Below are 19,546 nucleotides of genomic sequence, written 5' to 3' on the forward strand. Positions count from 1 at the left end.
TGGCAAACAAACTCATGTTATGCACCATTTAACACTTATCAATTCATTATTTTTAATGTACTTTCAAATTATACCTATACATAGGTATGATTTTAAATATTTACAAAATAAATAATTTACAAGATAAATATTTACAAAATATTTAAAATTATACCCAAAGGAGATGTTAAAAGGAGATAGATACCTAAATATTACTTTCAATTAATTTACCTCCATCAGTGATAAACAATTTTGTTTGATATAAAATAATTATGCCTTCACAAATAAGCAAGCGTATTCGTATTAACTGAAATTGAACATGATTACAAAAAATCCTAATATTTTTATATTTATTTATCCAGGTAAGGTAATAAATAAAACAATCCTTCAATTATTATAAAAATTGTGATATATTCTTTCTTAAACTAATAATATTTAACTGTACAAAATACACGATGATTCTAATTTACATAATAATATATTATATTTAACAAAATATAAAGTAATAAAAATATATAATATAAAATATAAATCAATTACTCGATAGCCGGCGACGAGCGGTCATTTGTTAACGCTTTTCTTAGTTTCACGGTGGCGAATTGTTGCGGCCTGATAAAAGGAATCATTGTAAAGATTTGGCACTAAACATTTTGTTTCTAAATTTTAATATTCAATAAAAAAATCTCAAGTTATATATGTAGATAATATATGTTTTAATAATTAAAGGTAAAACTAACAACAATCAGAGGGCCTAGTGGCAGTTTGATACTGTTACTGTCACGTAAAGTAAACGCGAATTTCTAAGGAATTCTTCAAGTGGCACTACTGCACAACTGTTTCAATTCCATATAAATTTGCGTTTACGTCAACGTGATGGCAACAGTGTGAAAATATTGAAAACTCCCACTAGGCACACTGATTTTCATAACACTTTCTTCTTGCATTGTAGCAGTGGACAAAGAATTATGATTTCGCATAGTTGAGCTTTATCAGCTAATATGTATTTTGGGTAAATATGACTATGTATAAAACTAGCAATCACTGACCTAGCTATATATTGTTAAACTAAATTTACATAACATTAACAACAACAACATTTACAAAAATAAAAATGATAATATTACAACTTAACGACTGTTAGTTTTAATATAACTGATTTCATATTACATTTAAAATAACAGTGCAGAATCAAATAAAAGATTGTGATACGAAATTAATAAAAGTGCTTGTTAGAAAGAAAATCTTATCCTACAATAAGAAAGTAAACAAGTTCTTATAAAAACTGGTATCGTGAATATATACCTAACTAGAACCACTAGAATAGCAAAACCTTTTAAATCCTACCAGAATCTACTTGTACATTGCAGTTTCTCTACCCCATAAATCATACCACGGCCCAAACGTGTGGCCTTCTTCTGGGAGCTCATTGCCGTCTACAGTTCTCTTTAAAAGTTTGGTTCGCGGCAATAGTTGTGGTCTTTGTTGTTTTAATGCTTCATTGAATTTTTGATCATCCGATTCACTGTATGGCGCATCAGTCCGCTGGTCCATATAACGCCTGGCCTCTAATCTTGCTTCTTCTTGCTTAATCTTTGATTTTTCAGCTTTTTTGGAATCTGTTTCATAATCGTATCTTGATGATCGCCTCTCTTGATCACTAAAGTATGATATGTTTGATTCGTAGTATCTTTCTTCTCTTCTGCCATTATACGGTAGTGTACTATCATCGTAACTTCGGTTCATCCTATTTCTTGCTTTGTTTTCGCGATTCTTTGTGTCAGTGAAATCCTTTCTCGTGTGTCGTCTGTCTAGTGAGTAATCTATTCTCGGTTCATTAGTCTCGTATGCTCGTTTTTCTTTTTTCTGATTTCTCATTTCAGCTTGCGGATATTCTTTGTTATTTCCATTTTCAAAGTTGTGTTTACTTATTTTTTGTTCACTTTGTCTCTTTTTGTACTTTAAGGTGCCATCATCAGTTTCAGTGTACGCATCTTCATTCCTTATATCGTTATTGTTTCGTTCTATGGGAATGCCGTATCGATCTGTGGGCTGGTCACTGTCTTTATATTTCAGTGTCTCTGATGATGCTGAAAATGTTTTTATTTCTTTAGACGTATCTTTAAACGTTTTGAATTCCATAACTTTAGGTGGTGATCTTTCGTGAGAAGATTTTTTTGTCTTATCCGTAGACATGGTCGCTCTAACATGTGGTTTAATAGGTGTTACTTCAATTTCTTCAAATTCAGGCATATATGCATTTTCTTTATTATTTTTGACTTCAGTATCGATATTTTGTGTTTGGCGACGACGATCAATTTCTTGCTGTTTTTTAGAAGTCATGTGGTCATCAACAATTATACAATCGTAAGGATCTGTACTAGAAGCTACAGAGTTGTTATCTGAATTGCTTTCATTATCATATCTTTGCAAAATCTCTCGTCTTTTTACAGTTTTCATCACAAATCCATCGCCATTTTCATCATTGTAGAAACTATTTTCAAAATTAGTTTTAATAGTACTGCTGTTAGTTAAATCAGAATGTCGAGATTCATTACGTGGTACAAAATCATCCTGCTTTTCTTCTGCAATAGACTTCTCGGAAAAGCTCTTTTTATTCATCATATGATTGTGATGGTAACCCATGTTGCCTTTCTTTTCTTTCTCAGCACGTTCTTCGTGTTGAATAGAGCCTAAGCTTCTAGCCTGTCGCATGCCATTATTTAATTTAATATCTTTTCTATCAATCGTTTCTTGTGGACGCACAGGAGCGTTTTCTGTAGTAGGCGATTTATCTTGTGGGGTTTGATTTTTGGACTCAGGCACTTCAGGAGCTGGTCGTAGTTCTTTCTTTAATTTTACAAATAGTTTCTTTTTATATTCTGGTACAGTGTCTACAATATCCCTGTGCTGCCAAAGAGACATTCCTTCCATAATCTCTTCAGAAGTTGTACGACCGAACTTCCAAAATGATTTAGTTCTCTTTATTTTCTGAGAATCTTTATCCATGTCTAACATGTTGCGCAGAAGCAATTGTTGATCATCAGTAAGGTATCCATTGTTTGTCGATCTTGGGCCACGTTTCAGGCTTTGTGTTTTTAACAGATAGGCTTTGTGATCCAAGTTTTGTTGGGCAGATTTACTATAAAAATAATTAGCAAATTAAAACAAAATAAAAACTAGCTCTACTACTAAAAGAAATAACAAAAAAGCTACGAACAATAAAAGCAGGGATAGAAAAAGTTATTAGGTACCTGATTGGGACACGAAGTCGTTGTGCCTCTTCGTCGCTATAGTCGATATCAGGCTGTGGAGGAGGTTCGTTTGAGAACCCGGAGTCGTTTGAACTGTGTAGCGAGACATTCCCAACAGCACCCACAGCTGATACGACTGTCTTGGCTGGTGCGGTTTTTTGGGCAATCTAAAAATTAAAAATATTGTAGTAGTTAAAAGAGTTCTTAATCCAACCAAACCAAAAAATCCAAAGTCCAAAGAAAACTTTACCCAGGTCGTACTAATATAAAATGGAGTGAAATAAACAGAATAAGAATTGAAGTTTACAATAGTAAGGGTCGCATTATTCAAGATATTTTCCAGTGGTGGGACTTGAAACAATGGTCGTGGATGCAGAAGACAGGGTCACTGCGCCACTTGGTCATCAATTAACAATTGCCGTAATGATTTAATTAATAAAATTAAAGCTGTTAATTAAAATATCTTAATTAATAAGTTAACTAAAATATCTTGCTCGGGCATCAATATTTATATTGCTTGTAATTTTTTACTCCCACATGAATTAAATACTTAGGTAAATAAAAGTAAGGGATTATCTTAACAATTTAAATCTAGTTTGATTATTGTATGATTTTTTTTACAAACCGGGTCAAATTGTGCCCAGTGGTATATATCTCACCTGCGATCTCATGGGCAGTGTTTGAGGACCGAAGGTTCTGGTTTCTATGACAGCGTGAGTGGTAAAACTGGCGGCTGATGTAGAATTCTTGATAGCGCCCGACGCTACAGCGATTGGCGTTGGATGGAAGTTAGCGCTCGCTGAAGTGCTGAGAGCACTCGGAGACGGGGCCGGCAGAGTAGGAGGTAATCCAGGTGAGCTGTTTGCTAGACGACCCTGGAAAAAAATGAATTATGTTAAAAAGTGAGCCGTGATAGCCCAATGGATACGACCTCTGCCTCCGATTCCGGAGGGTGAGAGTTCGAATCCGGTTCGGATGCACCTCCAACTTTTCAATTGTGTGCATTTTAAGAAATTATATATCACGTGTCTAAACGATGAAGGAAAACATGGTGAGGAAACCTGCATACCAAATAGCTTTCCTAATTCTCTGCGTGTGTGAAGATTGAATTGAATTGAAAATTGAAGGTCTGAAGATGTGTGAATGTGATTCAAAAATGTTTATAATTCAACCCCTAAGGTGGTGAAATAGGGCTTGAAAGTTTACATTGATTTCCACGCGGACAAAGTCGCGGGCATCCGCTAGTATTATTTATAAAATATGATATGATTTAACTACTATGACATAAGATGATGTGAATTCTATTTTATTGTGGCTATTTTCACTATATTCAAGTTATCAAAGGATATAATTTCAAGATATTAATTTCCAATTTTAAATACCTTGGTAACGTGATGTGCAGTAACAGTGTCACCGAACATGCGCGCCGGCGGGTGTGAGTGTGTGTGCGGTGCGTTGGTCGCCGACACCTGCGTGTGCGCCAGCGGCGCTGGCGGCGGCGTCTCGCTCGGCGTTTGCGCCATACTCCAGCGCGCTGGGGAGTTGCCACTGTAACCAACACAACAATTACTTTTGTGTTTGAAGTGTGAAGTGAAGTTGTGAAGTGTTGCCAAAAAAATCTTCGAATCACTTTACCGCGGCTAATTGCCTCGATCTACTAACAGAAAGGCTGGCTCATTTTACTCGCAAAGGATCAGCTTGGCTGTCCAGAGTGGAAATGCAGCCAGTATTCTTGCCACCATTCTGCGTGGGCATGATTAGATACAATAACATGGCTATAGTTTTGTAGAACAGAAAAGCTAGTTATAGAAACACAAGTTGAATCTTAATCTTCCTCAAAAAAGATATTTAAAACTACGCTGTCTGTAATGCAAGTTTCATCTATAATACTGTATAGATAAAAGATTTGTTTGTTTGTTTGTATTGAAGAGGCTCTGAATATACTGGGCCGATTTCAATAAATGTTTCACCAGTCGAAAACTACATTATCAGGGGAGGCTACGAGAATACTTTATACCCATACCTATTTCACCGGAAGATGAGAACTACAAGGGTTCTGCTGTTCATTTTCCACACGTCCTAAGTCTTTTTTTTTCCTGATTGTGTAAGTGCCGTAGGCTCCTTATGGGACCTCACCAGCGTCACCGGGGGGTTTGGGCGAGCGCAAAAGCATCGCCTGATAGGGCCTGCAGAAGCAGAGTAGATGGGCGGAACAGCTCTTTAAGGGCGTCTCCTCTGAGACTCGGACCTCGGCTTAGAGAGCCGTTCGAGAAGGGTGTTTTGGCCTCAGTGTATCAGTCCGGGCACCCCGAAAAGCCCACGTCTGGGTGACGTCAGATATCGGGGACCTCGTCTTCGCCGGCGAAGACGCTGTGTAGCTAGAGTTTGTGTTGCCTGGGATCGTCTTAAGTCACGGGCGGTTGTAGTTAACAATTGAATACGAACCCGTCATTCTCAGTAATAATTTGTTCAGTGTAAGCCAACGGGAACCATCCAGCGCTGTGTGTTCGCAAGTTCTCTCCATACTGCCAGCCTTTCGTTCTATCCCCCAGCAGTGCGAGAATGTCCCCTTGTTGGAAGCTCAGTTGGTTGTCACCGGCCGCTGAATATGCGTACAGAGCGCGCGCCAGCGGTGGATCGCGGGACGTAGATGTTGGTGGTGCGATGGACGATGGTCGAGTTTTTGTACGAATGTCTGGATCTGGAAAACAAACATAATTGATAGCAATGTTTTGTATGTAGTGTTTTTTAACCTTCAGAACCGGTTATGGATAAGAATTTGATGTGCAAAAAATTCAAAACATTGTAAAGTCGGAGTAACTTACGAGTACGTTCACGGTTAGGGTGCCCGCGCACTGATAATTTTTAGTTGGCCGACTATCAATCAAGTAAATTGCAATCAATCAATCAATCAATCAATCAATTGAAAAAGTGATTGATTGATTGACTAAATTGAAAACGTTTACAATTTAGTTGGACAACTTTTTAATTGTAATTTTTTAACATAATTCCATTTATAAATTGGACGATTAAGTTGGATTGGATGAAGATGTGCGGGCTGTCATATATCGCTATACCTGTTTGTATACTTACTCTGCGATTTACTCAGTTTAGCCAACTAAGAATAATTGTAACTGAGCGGGAGCTCTTATACTAAGTTAAATAGAGACTTTTTCTATAATATGTTGTGCAATGATATATTCTGTTAAATGAAGAAAAAAGAATCAAGTACAAAAATGATTAAGTATGAAGTGTAAGGATTGAGTTTAATTTGTAAAACAATAATACGCGCGTTATCAATTGAATCGTCGGACCATCAAGCGTTTCCCTACGTCTGTCTATTGATATTTCTAGCCTACTAGTTAGCTAGTTGTTAGTCTAACATGTGAGCACGTTATCAACTGAGTTTGACCATCATAATATTTTGCGTTTTTCTATCTATCTATAGAGATTCACCTCAAGACTCAGTTGTTAACGCGCGGACTATATTCCATAACAACGTAGCGTATTCTAGTAAGTTCTACGATGTTTGTGAAATGTGAAATGGAAGTAGCTACCAGAAATTTACCTTGTTCACCACTATGAAGACTAGCTTGTAAATTCAGGTCTGATTTGGCTCTAGACAAACCATGTGTGGGCGATCCAAGGTCAGCGATCGACCTGACGTCTAGGCACGAGGCGTCCACTGATCTTGTCTTACGCAACGCCGACCCCACTGAAGCGCGATCATCGTCATCCCCGTTGCGAGGACTTGCGTATACATCCTCATCAGCCCAGAATGACACTTGCTGTAAATAATAATAAGTGAACTATGTTTGTTTCGATAGTCGTTTCAGTCAATGGTCTTAGAAAAGCTTCGATCAACACCTAAAGAAGCTTTCGCTTGACTGTTGGGTTAAGGGTCGGATACAGAAAGCAGTGATTCTTGGAGTAGCCATGACCACCGGTCGCTTGGGCACTCAAAATGTCCAATCAAACTCAAATGGGCAATGGGAGGGCTGGTTCTTTTTTTATAAATTTAAAATGTCGTGGAGGACTTGGAAACTTAGAAACGAAAGGAAACTTGGAAGAATGCTTCAGTTTCGGAGTGAAAGGATAGTGGGTAATACATTGCAATATCTGTTAAACTGTATAGTGTAGCGACATTGAGTACAAGTCCAGGGCTCTGCATGGAGTTTATCTCTCTGCCACACAACCGACTTGGACGGCACCCGCACGGTGAATGGAATGCTAAGATATTCGTTTCACTCGATATGGATATTTTGTGGTGGAGCAAATAAATTAAGAAACTTTTTGAGTAAACAACTGTATCTTACCCTCATTCTGCTGACAAACATGGCTTCGACATTGGACGGCAGGAACTCCCTGGTCCTGGACACTTCGAGCCATTCTTCCAAGCCAACATTGTACGCCGACGCTCCCGCTGAATGATACGCCAGCCAATGCTTCGCGAGGGAGCACTGGCGTTCCAGTACGAAGCCGTATCGTCTACGCTCCTGCGTCATTGCCTATGAATAAAACAATATCATCATCATCATCATCATTACAACCCATATTCAGCTTGCTGTTGAGCATGAATGAACTCAGAATGAGAGAGGTTAGCCTAATAGATCCACCACGCTGGCCCAATGCGGATTGGCGAACTTCACACACGGATAGAATAATTAAGAAAATTCTCAGGTATGCAGGTTTCCTCACGATGACATACACATTTTACAACAATATAGACACGGGAATTTATTACAGATTTAGTTTAAAGAACAAGGTTTTAATATGTCATTATCTTCATTATCATTATAAACTGATGGATGTCCACTGCTGGACATACACTTGTGACTTCCAAACAACACGGTCGTATAGCGCCTGCATTCAGTTCTCTAAGACGCTTGATAGACAGCCACCGATTGGGGTTCGACAAACACTGCACTTAGTGTGAGGTCTCCATTTCAGCACCCTATGACCCCAGCGTACGTCGGCTTTTCCTATTTTAATTAGTGCCATTTCTGCTTCTTAATGTCTAACCTACATTAATTATGATAGTTAAATAGATAGAATGTTTTAGATCATTCCTCAAAAACTATACACCATAAATCCAAGTTTACAGTTTAAAGTTATTTTTCATTAAGAACTTAGAGAAAATTTTTATACGCTATAAACATTTTAAAGCCTTTTTAAAAGCAGCCGTGATGATTTACATTTTTCGTTTTTATTGGTGTAAGTGTACCTATAAAACCAGTGCGGTGATAAAAATCTTCTGAGTGTACAAAAGCGAACAACAAGCGAAGCGTTAACTCCATTTTAACAATATAAATTTATTTCTGCAAATATTTTTATTACATATTAAAATTATTTTATCTGTCATAGCTTTTTTATATAGAACTTATTTGTTACATTATATTTAGCAAACAGATAATAATTATTCAATACAGGGTAGGTAATGTGATCTTTTAAAAATTTCCTGTATCCTTAAACAAATGCAAGTAAAATCAGATCCCGTAAGGAATTTAGAATTAAACCGTTTGCTTTGCTTTATATCCAAGATGTGCTGACAAAGCTAAAAGTCAATTAAACACTGGATATCTCTGTATATATGTATATTTGTATGTCTCGGTTCTTGTCTAGTTTGCAGCTAAATTAATTTCTATTATATACTAGCAAATATATATGGTCAAATGACTTAAAGTTTTCTACTATGTCGTAAAATTAAATTACCATAAAACTGTAGTACTTCCAAGTGAATCCGCTACCATCATAGAACGCATTGTCACCTAACTTCAGATTTAGCTTCTGTTATGCACTAACCCTAAAATTCAAACTTCAATTATCTTAAAAGTAAACTGTACTTTAACTAGTTATAGCTATAAGGTCCACTTTACTTTAAAGAAAGTTGAGTACACCTCGTATCATTGTTTATTAATAAGGCCGTTAATCATGGACTTTTCGTTAATGAAAGCTTTGTCGAGAATATTATCCAGATATACTTAAAAGAGGTCTAAAATACAGTAAACTACAATATTATCGAGTGTACAAAAGTAAATTACGACAAGAGTCTTGTGTGCTAAACCACAACGAGACCAAAGGAATTTCACTATGCTATGCACGGACTCATATGAAGGCTGTAATACTTATTGAAATGCTTATAAACCAATAAACTTACATTCTTCAGGCTTTGCTCGCAAAAGGCATCCAATTTAGTTTTCTCCTCTTCTAATATCTGCATGCTCTGTAATGGAAAACAACTGAATTAATAAAGTGTAGGAAATAGTTGTGGCGCGATTTGTTTCCGTAAAGAGTGAGGAGTTAGAGAGGGGTAGCGATCGGTTGGCGGGAACGAGTTGCGATTTAAGGCGCTCGCCGTTTGGTCCGCTTCAGTATGCTCGTGGCGTTGGAGTCGCCAAATTCCTTATTATGTAAATCTTTATGGGTTACGAGTACTTGGGATAGGCGGGGAGAGTGACTTGAGTGGAAAAGTGGAGCGTTAGTTAACTGTCAAAGGCGCCTTTAACCCTACATACAACGATCACAAGTTCGTGACTCCACTCAAAGTCATTCTCTCTAGGGAGAATTTTGGTTACAGTTTGATTTGTTAATTAAGTTGTCCTGATAAATATTGTGAATCACATTTTGTTCGACATTGGTTTTGTTATTTTAGAAATACACTTCTGTGTCTGTTAAAAATAAGTTATATTAAACTGAGAACATTTTTTACTATCCCGTACCAGATCAATGGAGATCAATTTATTTTTAATCTCGCTTTCCCAAGAAGCCATGAAGAGTTTCGAAGCACTCCAACAGTTGTTAACTTGAACGTGAAGTTACGGACTCCATTATTATCTGTTGGGAGTCTGGAGTGGTATTACCAAAACAAACCTCCGAAATCTTGTGGAATATTAATTATAAACTTCTCTCTTGTAATTAATTGTTGTGTTGTAATTTATTTGGTTTGTTATGTATACATTGCTAATAAATTAATTAATTTGTAATAGAAAATAATAAAATTAAAGACAAGCTCAGCATTGTTTTTAACCGACTTTAAAAAATGATGAGATTCTCAATTTGATGCGTATGTTTTTTTTTAATATTTGTTACCTCTTAACTGCGTCATTTTGAAAATTCTTTTTATGTTTTGTTTGAAAATACGTCTTTGAGGACGGTTCTATTTTTTATGTTAAAAATATTATAATTTTCAATTTTATAAAAGAAGTTGCTGTCTTTTATACAAGACCAATACTTCCTTTTTTCCTAGCTAACTACCTATTCAAGACCTTTTGGTTTGAGATCGCCCTGAAGAATTTACTTATAGTGTTTTGTTATGATATGACGCGATGCCTGGTCGACCTACTCGTTAATATTAAGTACGTACACTTTTTTGTTTGTTACCTTCATTTCTTTATCCATAGCGGAGCCGACTTTAGTTACATTCGTTTTCTTCTTCCTTTGCTTTTTAATGGTGGCTGCGGCCTTGCTGTAACTTTCAGAACGAAGTTTGTGTTGCTGCAGAAACCTTTTTTGTTCAGACTGCAAATAAATTTCATTTTAAATTCCTAGAAATTGAAGAATGGTGACAAAATCATCATCAAGGTGGTTGGATATGATTTTCTATACTGACCATGTTGTTTCAATGGGAGTCGAAGGGATGGTAACCGGGTTTTGAAAAAAATACAATAATTTTGACGGCCTTCGTGGCGCCGTGGTATGCGCGGTGGATTTAATCACATAGGTCCTGGGTTCGATCTCCGGCTGGGCCGATTGACGTTTTCTTAATTGGTACGGGTCTAGTTGGTAGGAGGTTTCGGCCGTGGCTAGTTACCACCCTATCGATAAAAACGTACCGCCAAGCGATTTAGCGTTCCGGTACGATGTCGTGTAGAAACCGAAAGGAGTGTGGATTTTCATTCTCCTCCTAACAAGTTAGCCCGCTTCCATCTTAGATTATATCATCATTTACCTTCAGGTGAGATTGTAGTCAAGGGCTAACTTGTAAAGAATAAAATAAAATACATGAAGATTTTTTGAGAGTCTTTAAAAAAATCGGTTATCTGTAAAGTCGGCTTACTGACGATAGTTGAACGTGATAACGTCATAGGAAGTAAATGAATAAATTACTGTTCGTTTTTATAAAATATTGTTTAATAATCTTCATAGACCAGAATATACTTTATTTCTTGTAAAAAAAGTTGGCAACCCTAGAGCAGGGAAACGTCGCATGACGTCATCTTTTTTCAGAGTGTGCAGCTCCATCGATTTATAAGACGTTGTCACGTCAAAATATAAAAATCATCAAAATAAAACATAAATTACAAGTAATTAGGTTTTTACTTTATTCTATATCTGGTTGGTTTCGCTTGCAATTTTGACCATTATTCGCAGCTGTACCTACACATAATTTTAGTCATAATATTTAAGTTACATTAACTTAATTATAAATGTCAATCATAAATATAAATGGTTGACAATAGCTATACATTACAACGAACGAAACAAGAATTGCTTGAGAACGTGACCACAATTTGAATATTTATCTGTTATCAGAGCGACCTTAATAATATCATTATTTATTTAAATTAGTCTGTTATTGTGTTCTATTTAAATATTCAACCATTGAGGCCCAAATACCTGAGGCTTTTATGCTACCTTTAGGTGTGGTATATTTGTAAAACTTCTTAGTAATAAAATACCAGCCGATATAGGCTGATTTCCGTCGAGTTATATTTTAAAAATCCATGCATACATATTTTTGTGTTGTGTTGTCATTATTGTGATGAATAATGACCGCCCTCTTTAATATTACGCGAGTATACTATAGTGGGCGGATAATTGTGCCTCTGAGTATATATGTATAGATGTATGAGAAATCGGAGCTTGTATCAAGCGGTATGAATTGCCTTTTCTTTGGGATGACTTATCTTCGTCTGAGTTCATCCTTCGCCACTGGTGCCTATACAAGATTTGATTTGAGACCTAACACTTGGTGCGTTGGTCTAGCAGGTTCGAGTTTTGGATATATGAAATATTTAGCTTTAAATTTTCCAAGGCGCCTTCCATTCACAACATAGAATTTTTATTCCCTATAGTGCGAATGTACTGCAAACTATTAACATTGTTGGTAAGAAAATAATTTGATCTGGAAATATTTGGTTTGAGAGCAACTCGTAACAACTGTCTCGTTAGACCGGTGAGTAGCTACTTGCTACCTGGCTTTGGATCTATCTAGTGGTTCAAGATTTGAGTCCTGTGTTTTGTGAACATTAAGATTTTCTTTGTTCCAAGAAATTCTCAGTAGCATTCCGGAGATATAAGTTGTTACATGACGTTCCTGGTTATTATCATCTGAACTATCACAGCAGTGGTCTGAACAAACATTATCAGCCCACCAATTCGCATTTAAGTAGTGTTGTGTGTCAAAGTTCCAAATCACCTTTACTATAATAAATAAAAATAATAAGTAAAGGTACAGTAAGAGGCTGATTATGTTGATGAATGAAACAACTTACATTATGATTGAAGCTACAACCTACAAATAATACAAAGATTAACAATGTTCGTATCTGTTTAATCAAAAGATGACCTTGTATAGAAGCTTATTTACGATGTTTATATGATGTTTCTTAGAAATATCATAAATGTGCTAATAAAAAGTCGTACAAACCTGCACAACTTTCGTATCTTTCTCCAGATTAGTCTCCAGGGGGACGAGCAAATCCACGTAGAACGCCTTAAGCTATAACAGACAAACATCTTTTGTATTACTTCCAAAGTAACAATTGAAAGAAAAACTTTTTTATGGCAGGTGCCTCATTGTCCAAATGGTCTATTCACTGGAATAGATTTATATGCTTCTTTATTAAAAAGAAAATTATACGTAGATGTTAACTTACGATGTTCATCTGTTGATCCTGAATTTCTCGATATACCTCCACAACCTTCATAAGAGCAGTACCTGAAAATTAAATTAGAGAATTAATTATTACATACGTTTACCTAGGTATGCGTAAAATAAAATATTCTTGTTCAGATTTTTTTTTGTGGACAAGCGAAGTATCTTGTTTCAAAGCTGCATAAAGCAATATGTAAAAGAAACACAGTTATGATTCGTAAAATTTCGTATTTCATTTACACTTTTGTTGTCTTTCGGAAGGCGTTTCTAAAGAATGCCTTGAAAAGATGACGCAAAACAACCATGATATAAAGGTGCAATTCTACCAAGCGTCATGTAGTCAAGTTTCAGGCATCCCATTTGGCTTACATTCAGTTTATTATAATTACGTATTAATAGCGAACACCTCGCGGTTTTACCCACGAAATTCCCGTTGCCGTGAGAATATGGGCACAAGATTTAGCCTACGTTACCCTTGATAATGTATCTTTCCATTGATTAAAGAATTTTTAAAATCAGACTAGTAGTGTAGGCGTGAAAAGCCAAACAAACTAGCAGTTAAGGTATAAGTATATACCTATGTCATTAATTTCACTAATAGTGATTAGTACCTTGTAGTGGAGCGAGTATACTACAACTAAACTATTTGTTAATGTCCTTATATTAGTTTGTAAGTGGCTTTATCTGTCTCGAGTACAAGATTGAGCAATCAAAATACCAAGTTATTCAGACATCTGTTTGAATGACTTGGTTAATTAGTTTTCATGTGGTACTACGAGAAGTTTCCTTCGTATGTTTGTGACAGAACTTATACAGTTGATCGGGTCTGGATAATATGAAGGATTTTGTTTTGTTTTTGTTTTTCCTTGTATAATTCGCGGAAACAAAACAATCTGATAAGTCTGGGCTAGCACTGTTTTGTCTATATAACGCAAGTGTTTATTAAATGCAAGCTTTTGGGAATGGCTTATTATAGTGTTAATGATTATATTAATGATAAAAAAGCTTGTTGTTAAACTGTATTATACGACTGTGTGCTTAGTTTTAAATAATTTTGTAAAATGGTGGTAAACAAAAAAAAACCTTGGCTGAGATTGTTGTGGGCTCTTCTCGGACCAAGGTGCATTTGGAACCCTCGTAACTTTAGTTTTATGTTTTCGACTATTATTACCACCATTAGATTAAATTAAATTATGACATAATCTTGACCTTTATGATTTTTGACTTTTGACTTTTTGACTAACTTTTTTTTATTGCATACTAGCGGACGCCCGCGACTTCGTTTGCGTGGAATTCAGTTATCCACAAATCCCGCGGGAGCATGGATTTTTCCGGGATGAAAAGTAGCCTATGTGTTAATCCTGAGTAAAATCTATTTCCAAACCAAATTTCAGCCAAATCGCTTCAGTAGCCATAACGTAAAAGAGGAACAAACATATTTACACACAAACTTTCGCCTTTATAATATTAGTGTGAAGTGTGAAGTGTGATTCCAAGTGCTATAATTTAGTTTGTTTCTTTTGTAATTCAATATTGTATTCCTACTTGTCTATCTAACTTTTTATTAACCGACTTCAAAAAAAAGGAGGAGGTTTCTCAATTCGACCGTATATATTTTTTTGAATTCAGTTGTGACTAACCGACATCTATTAATTTTAATTTAATGTAGGTGTTCCAATAACTTATTTTTACCCGGTTCAGGATACTTTGGTGATTTGCTGACCAAAGCTGATTTTCGTTGTTGTTGTTATTAATAGAAGGTCTACTATTAACAACAACAACAACAAACCAAACCCTAAAATATTAATATAAATCGTTGTAGTTTGTGAGCTTGTGAGGGTTAATCTGTGGATCTACTGAACCGATTTTAATCATCATCATTATATCAGCCGATGGACGTCCACTGCAGGACATAGGCCTTTTGTAGGGACTTCTAAACATGTGATACTGAGCCGCCTGCATCCAGCGAATACTTGCAAGTAAAAATAACTATAAAAAGGAGAGTGACTTACCGATATCGGCGCATCCTCCCCACGTGCCCTGCTGAGCTTGTCGCCCCAGTTTACCCACAGCATCCACGTACAGACGAGAGGCGGCCGCCGCACCTGATACAAACGTCAAAACTTATACTAAAGCCATACATGAGGAGTATTGTTTACTAACAAACAAATTAGAAATGAGGGTAGAAAATGCATGTCATTTCATAACTTTTTTATTGTAAATTATATATTATCTATATATTAACTATATTTAATTGTTTTATAGCTTGTTAATCAAATTAATTTTCATTAATTTAAGCACTTCTTAATTATAATTATTATTAGGTGTGAAATGACTAGCAATTTATACCCTCATTTTTAATTTGTTTGTTGGTAAACAGTACTTCTTGAGTATGGCTTTAGTATAGTTGAATACTTTCCCATGACACTAAAAAATAAAGAAAAAACAATTATTTTAATGTTTGTCCCAACCTTTCAGCGCACTGTGCTGCATTTAATATTGGGCATACGGTGCTGATTTTCAGCTGATACCTTGAATCAATCATATTAATCCCGCATTCCCATGGGGACAGGAACTACGCGGGTGAAACCGCAAGTACTTTCGCTAAATTATGTAAGGAAAATAGAAGAAAATTAAAGCCGTAAGAATTCCAAACGCACCTATCTTATAAAAGCCCACAACAAACTAAGCCAGGTTTTATTTATTAGTAAAAGTGATTATATTCTAAAAGATTGATAGTTTAAATTCATAGGGTGGATACTTTAGACTTTAGTTGTAACATGATCTAAGTAATAGTATCAAATAATAAATCTTGCAAGTGCTAAACGTTTCAGTACTAGAAACTATCAACGCTCGAAGGAAATCTTGTCCGCCGTAAAAGCAAGTATCAAGAGCAATACATCCCGGCACAATGGCAAAGTTTATTGCTTCTAGCGTCGAGTATAATACGCTAGATAAGCCAACAGAGACAATTTGGCACCAACTACGCCCCAGTTCCGAAGCCAAACAAGCACAACTAAGGTTTTGCATATAGATGCACCCATTTGGCTTACGGTATATAAATTAATTGTCTCCTATTTAGTAACGCATCATATTGAATTAATTTGACGACGCACGACAATCGCTTCCTTATCGGCCTATAAATTGTATGCGCTTTGTGGTAAGGATATGTTATTGCAGTGTTAGTACCACTGAAACTACCAGTACAACAGATTGAAGTTAGGGTTTCCACTATCAATCCAGTTGTGTAATGGGTAAAATACCCCGAATCAATGAATGTAATTGAATACTGACTTGATTAAGAAAATATACCAGAGGAGAAAGAAAATATACTGTAAGAAAATTAATTTAATTAAAAATATCATCATTCATCATCATCATTACCCATAATCGGCTCACTGTTGAGCTCGAATCTCGTCTCAGTATGAGAGGGGTTAGGCATTAGTCCACCACGCTGGCCAAACGCGGATTGGCAGACTTCACAGACGTAAAGATTTAAGAAAATTTTTAGGTATGCAGATTTCCTCCCAATGTTTTCCTTCACCGTTTGAGACACGTGATATTTAATTTCTTAAAATGCACACAACTTCAGGACTGCTGCACTACCCTGACTGGATTCGATCCTACGCCCTCCGAATCGAAGGCATAGAGGTCATAGCCGCTGGTTAATAATATATCATCATCAATTCATCATTCATCACAAATATCAGCTGCTGGACGCACATTGCTGAACATAAGCCTCTTGCATGGACTTCGAAACAAAACAGTCTCGAGCGGCCAGCATCCAACGGCTCCCTGCATCCCGCTTGATGTCCTCAGTCCACTTAGTGGGGGGTCGACCAGCACTGCGCTTTCCGGTGCGGGGTCGACATTCAAGCACCTTGGGACCTCAGCTCTTCGAACTATGTATCCTGCCCATTGCCACTTAAGCTTCGCGACTCGCTGAGCTATGTCAGTGATTTTGATTCTTTTGCGGATCTCCTCATTTTTGATCCGAACCCGATGTTTGCTACTGAGCATGACCTCTTAATGGGTAGGGTACCCATTAAGTCCCTAACTCTGGGCTGTGAAAAGTTTGGAAGAAAAAATTTTGGAAGATAATATTTCAGTGTTTCATAGCCCAACCCAAAACCTCGTGATCAGAGGCTACATAGCGTACCCACTGGACCAACTGAGCAGTTCATATTACTCTTAAGTTAATATTATCAAAGATATGTGAATAAATGCCTAAAATTCACAAAACAAATGGCATAACCATTAAATAAATTTATTTTCATTATAAAATTCATTGTTTTTATGTATTTTATTACATTTTAAGTGAGCATACCACTAAAAACACCTTATTACTACTAATAACAGACTCACCATGCAAGGCCTTCAGATACGCTTTGCCGGCCATTATCATCTGTCGAGCGCCAGGGTTGAACTTGTCCAAGATATTCTGCAACAAAAAAAAACATTATTGTTATAAAATTGTAGATTATTAAGGTTAGATATTATTGACCAATAGTAGATAATATGTCTTTCAGCCCTTTGTTTTAATAGGAGAAACGAAGATAGAATTTAGAAAATTCTACAAAAGGGAGGATACTTTGCAAGTCATATTTCCAGCAACTGTTATAATTAAATAGTCTTTTACACCCTTATTCTTCTTCCTATTATATAGGAAAAGTAATAAAAGATACCCTATCCCTTATGTCCAACAGCCGCGTTTGAGTAAACCCCTCTTCCACTCCTCACCATTTTTATTTAAGACATGGAGAAAAGGTAAATGTAAATACTAGTACTATAACTTAAAAAATAGTGCAGTTGTGCCCTTTAAGCTTATGCTATCTCTGTTTACTTTGCTAAAAATACACCAAAAATTAGGCAAATAGGCCTTTTTTTCCTGATTCCAAATATGTATATAACTCAATTTCGTAAAAAATGTTAGTTCTGCCCTTCTTAATTAAGACGGCAGTATTCTATTCCTTCTTCTGCTCCCCAGCATTTTTTATGGAGAAGAGGTAAACATAAACTATTTTAACCAGCGTTTGCTTACAATATTAATCGATTTATTTCACTACATTGTAATATGTTATCGCCGTTTGGTGTTGGAAATAGTAGTCTGTGATGGCTTCAGTGTGCTCGTGGCGTTCGAGCCGTCCACATCTCTTGTTGTGTAATTCTTAATAGGTTACTTAGGGTTGGCCGGGAGAGTGACTTGAGTGGAAAAGGGGAGTGTTTGTATACAGTCAAAGGTACCTTTAACCCTACACACATCGTTCACAAGTACGTGACTTCACTCAAGGTCATTCTCTGCCATTCTAGGGTCTTGTTTTGGTTACAGTTTGATTTGTTAATTAAGTTGTCCTGACAAGTGTTGTGAATCATAACCTTTGTTCTACATTAGTTTTCTTATATTTGCAATCACCTTTTGAGTCTTATAATAAATACTTTACATAATTTTTCGGCTGGTGTGAGGTTTCGACCGTGGCTAATTACCACCATAAAGGCAAAGACGTGCCGCCAAGCGAATTAGCGTTCCGGGACGATGTGGTAACCGAAAGGGGTGTGGATTTTTATCCTACTCCTAACAAGTTAGCCCGCTTCCATTTAAGATTGCATCAAAACTTACCATCAAGTGAGACTGTAGACAAAAGCTAACTTGTAAGGAATTAAAAAATATCAATAACTTTGCAAAGAAGCTGGTATCTACACTCCAATAAAGATAATCTTGGTCTTTAAGCACCTAACTTTAATCATTACTAAGTAATATAGGCGTACATAATCGATAATTACCAAGTATAAAATCCGGTTTACGGGAAAAATGAGGTCATACTCAGTACCTATACCTACACCCGATGCCTAAGTGCTGTGGACAACTTTTTTTTTTTATTGTACAAACATTAATTTGCAATCGCAAAAGAAAATGAGGGCTTAGACCGTAAATAGTGTCGTGGAATGTGGCCTTTCAAGGATGCTGCAACCTCGTTACTGAGGTGTGGCAAAACGCCGAGTAGAAGCGGCATTCCATTGTAAATATTGCTCAAAGCCACTTCTTCGGAAACCTATTTACTTAAAATGGATGCAGATTCTTTAACATGATGCAGCAATTTGTATATTGACCTGTTACGGTGTGGGTAGAGGACGAGAAATATTTTACATATCTAGGGACCTACTTCTGTTAGCTAGTATGAATGGTATTTAGATATTTGAATGTGGGCTAATGTTTTGTACTTGGTTTAGTAGTTCTTACGTAAAACAAGGGCTGGCATGTGTCTGTATGTGGCATCGAAGCTTTTAAAATTAACCGATTATGTTTATTGTTTGTTTTATGTTTATTGTTTATTGTTTGAAAGCTGACGTGATCGATGATTTTTAATCATCATCATCATTATCAACTCATATTCGGCTCACTACTGAGCACGAGTCTCCTCTCAGAATAAGAGGGTTTAGG

General features: G+C 36.4%; 1 protein-coding gene across 3 annotated transcripts in view; it reads right to left on the minus strand.

Moving 5' to 3' along the window:
• Positions 1-365: 365 nt before the first annotated feature.
• LOC112048186 (uncharacterized) overlaps positions 366-19,546 on the minus strand; it is a 307,618-nt gene continuing 288,437 nt past the window's right edge. For 2 of the 3 annotated variants that reach the window (XM_024085624.2, XM_024085625.2), the window contains 13 exons: positions 17,473-17,548; positions 15,120-15,212; positions 13,109-13,170; positions 12,880-12,951; positions 10,611-10,748; positions 9,388-9,453; positions 7,547-7,738; positions 6,799-7,018; positions 5,676-5,931; positions 4,613-4,778; positions 3,890-4,105; positions 3,231-3,397; positions 366-3,118 (listed from right to left, as the gene is read on the minus strand). In XM_024085624.2, coding sequence (XP_023941392.2) covers positions 1,330-3,118; positions 3,231-3,397; positions 3,890-4,105; positions 4,613-4,778; positions 5,676-5,931; positions 6,799-7,018; positions 7,547-7,738; positions 9,388-9,453; positions 10,611-10,748; positions 12,880-12,951; positions 13,109-13,170; positions 15,120-15,212; positions 17,473-17,548 — 3,513 coding nt within the window. In that variant the 3' untranslated portion in view covers positions 366-1,329. The remainder of the gene's footprint in view (positions 3,119-3,230; positions 3,398-3,889; positions 4,106-4,612; positions 4,779-5,675; positions 5,932-6,798; positions 7,019-7,546; positions 7,739-9,387; positions 9,454-10,610; positions 10,749-12,879; positions 12,952-13,108; positions 13,171-15,119; positions 15,213-17,472; positions 17,549-19,546) is intronic. The other variant, XM_024085626.2, reaches the window with a different exon arrangement.

Source organism: Bicyclus anynana, chromosome 11 (assembly GCF_947172395.1).
Source record: "Bicyclus anynana chromosome 11, ilBicAnyn1.1, whole genome shotgun sequence".
NCBI classification, from domain to species: Eukaryota; Metazoa; Arthropoda; class Insecta; order Lepidoptera; family Nymphalidae; genus Bicyclus; species Bicyclus anynana.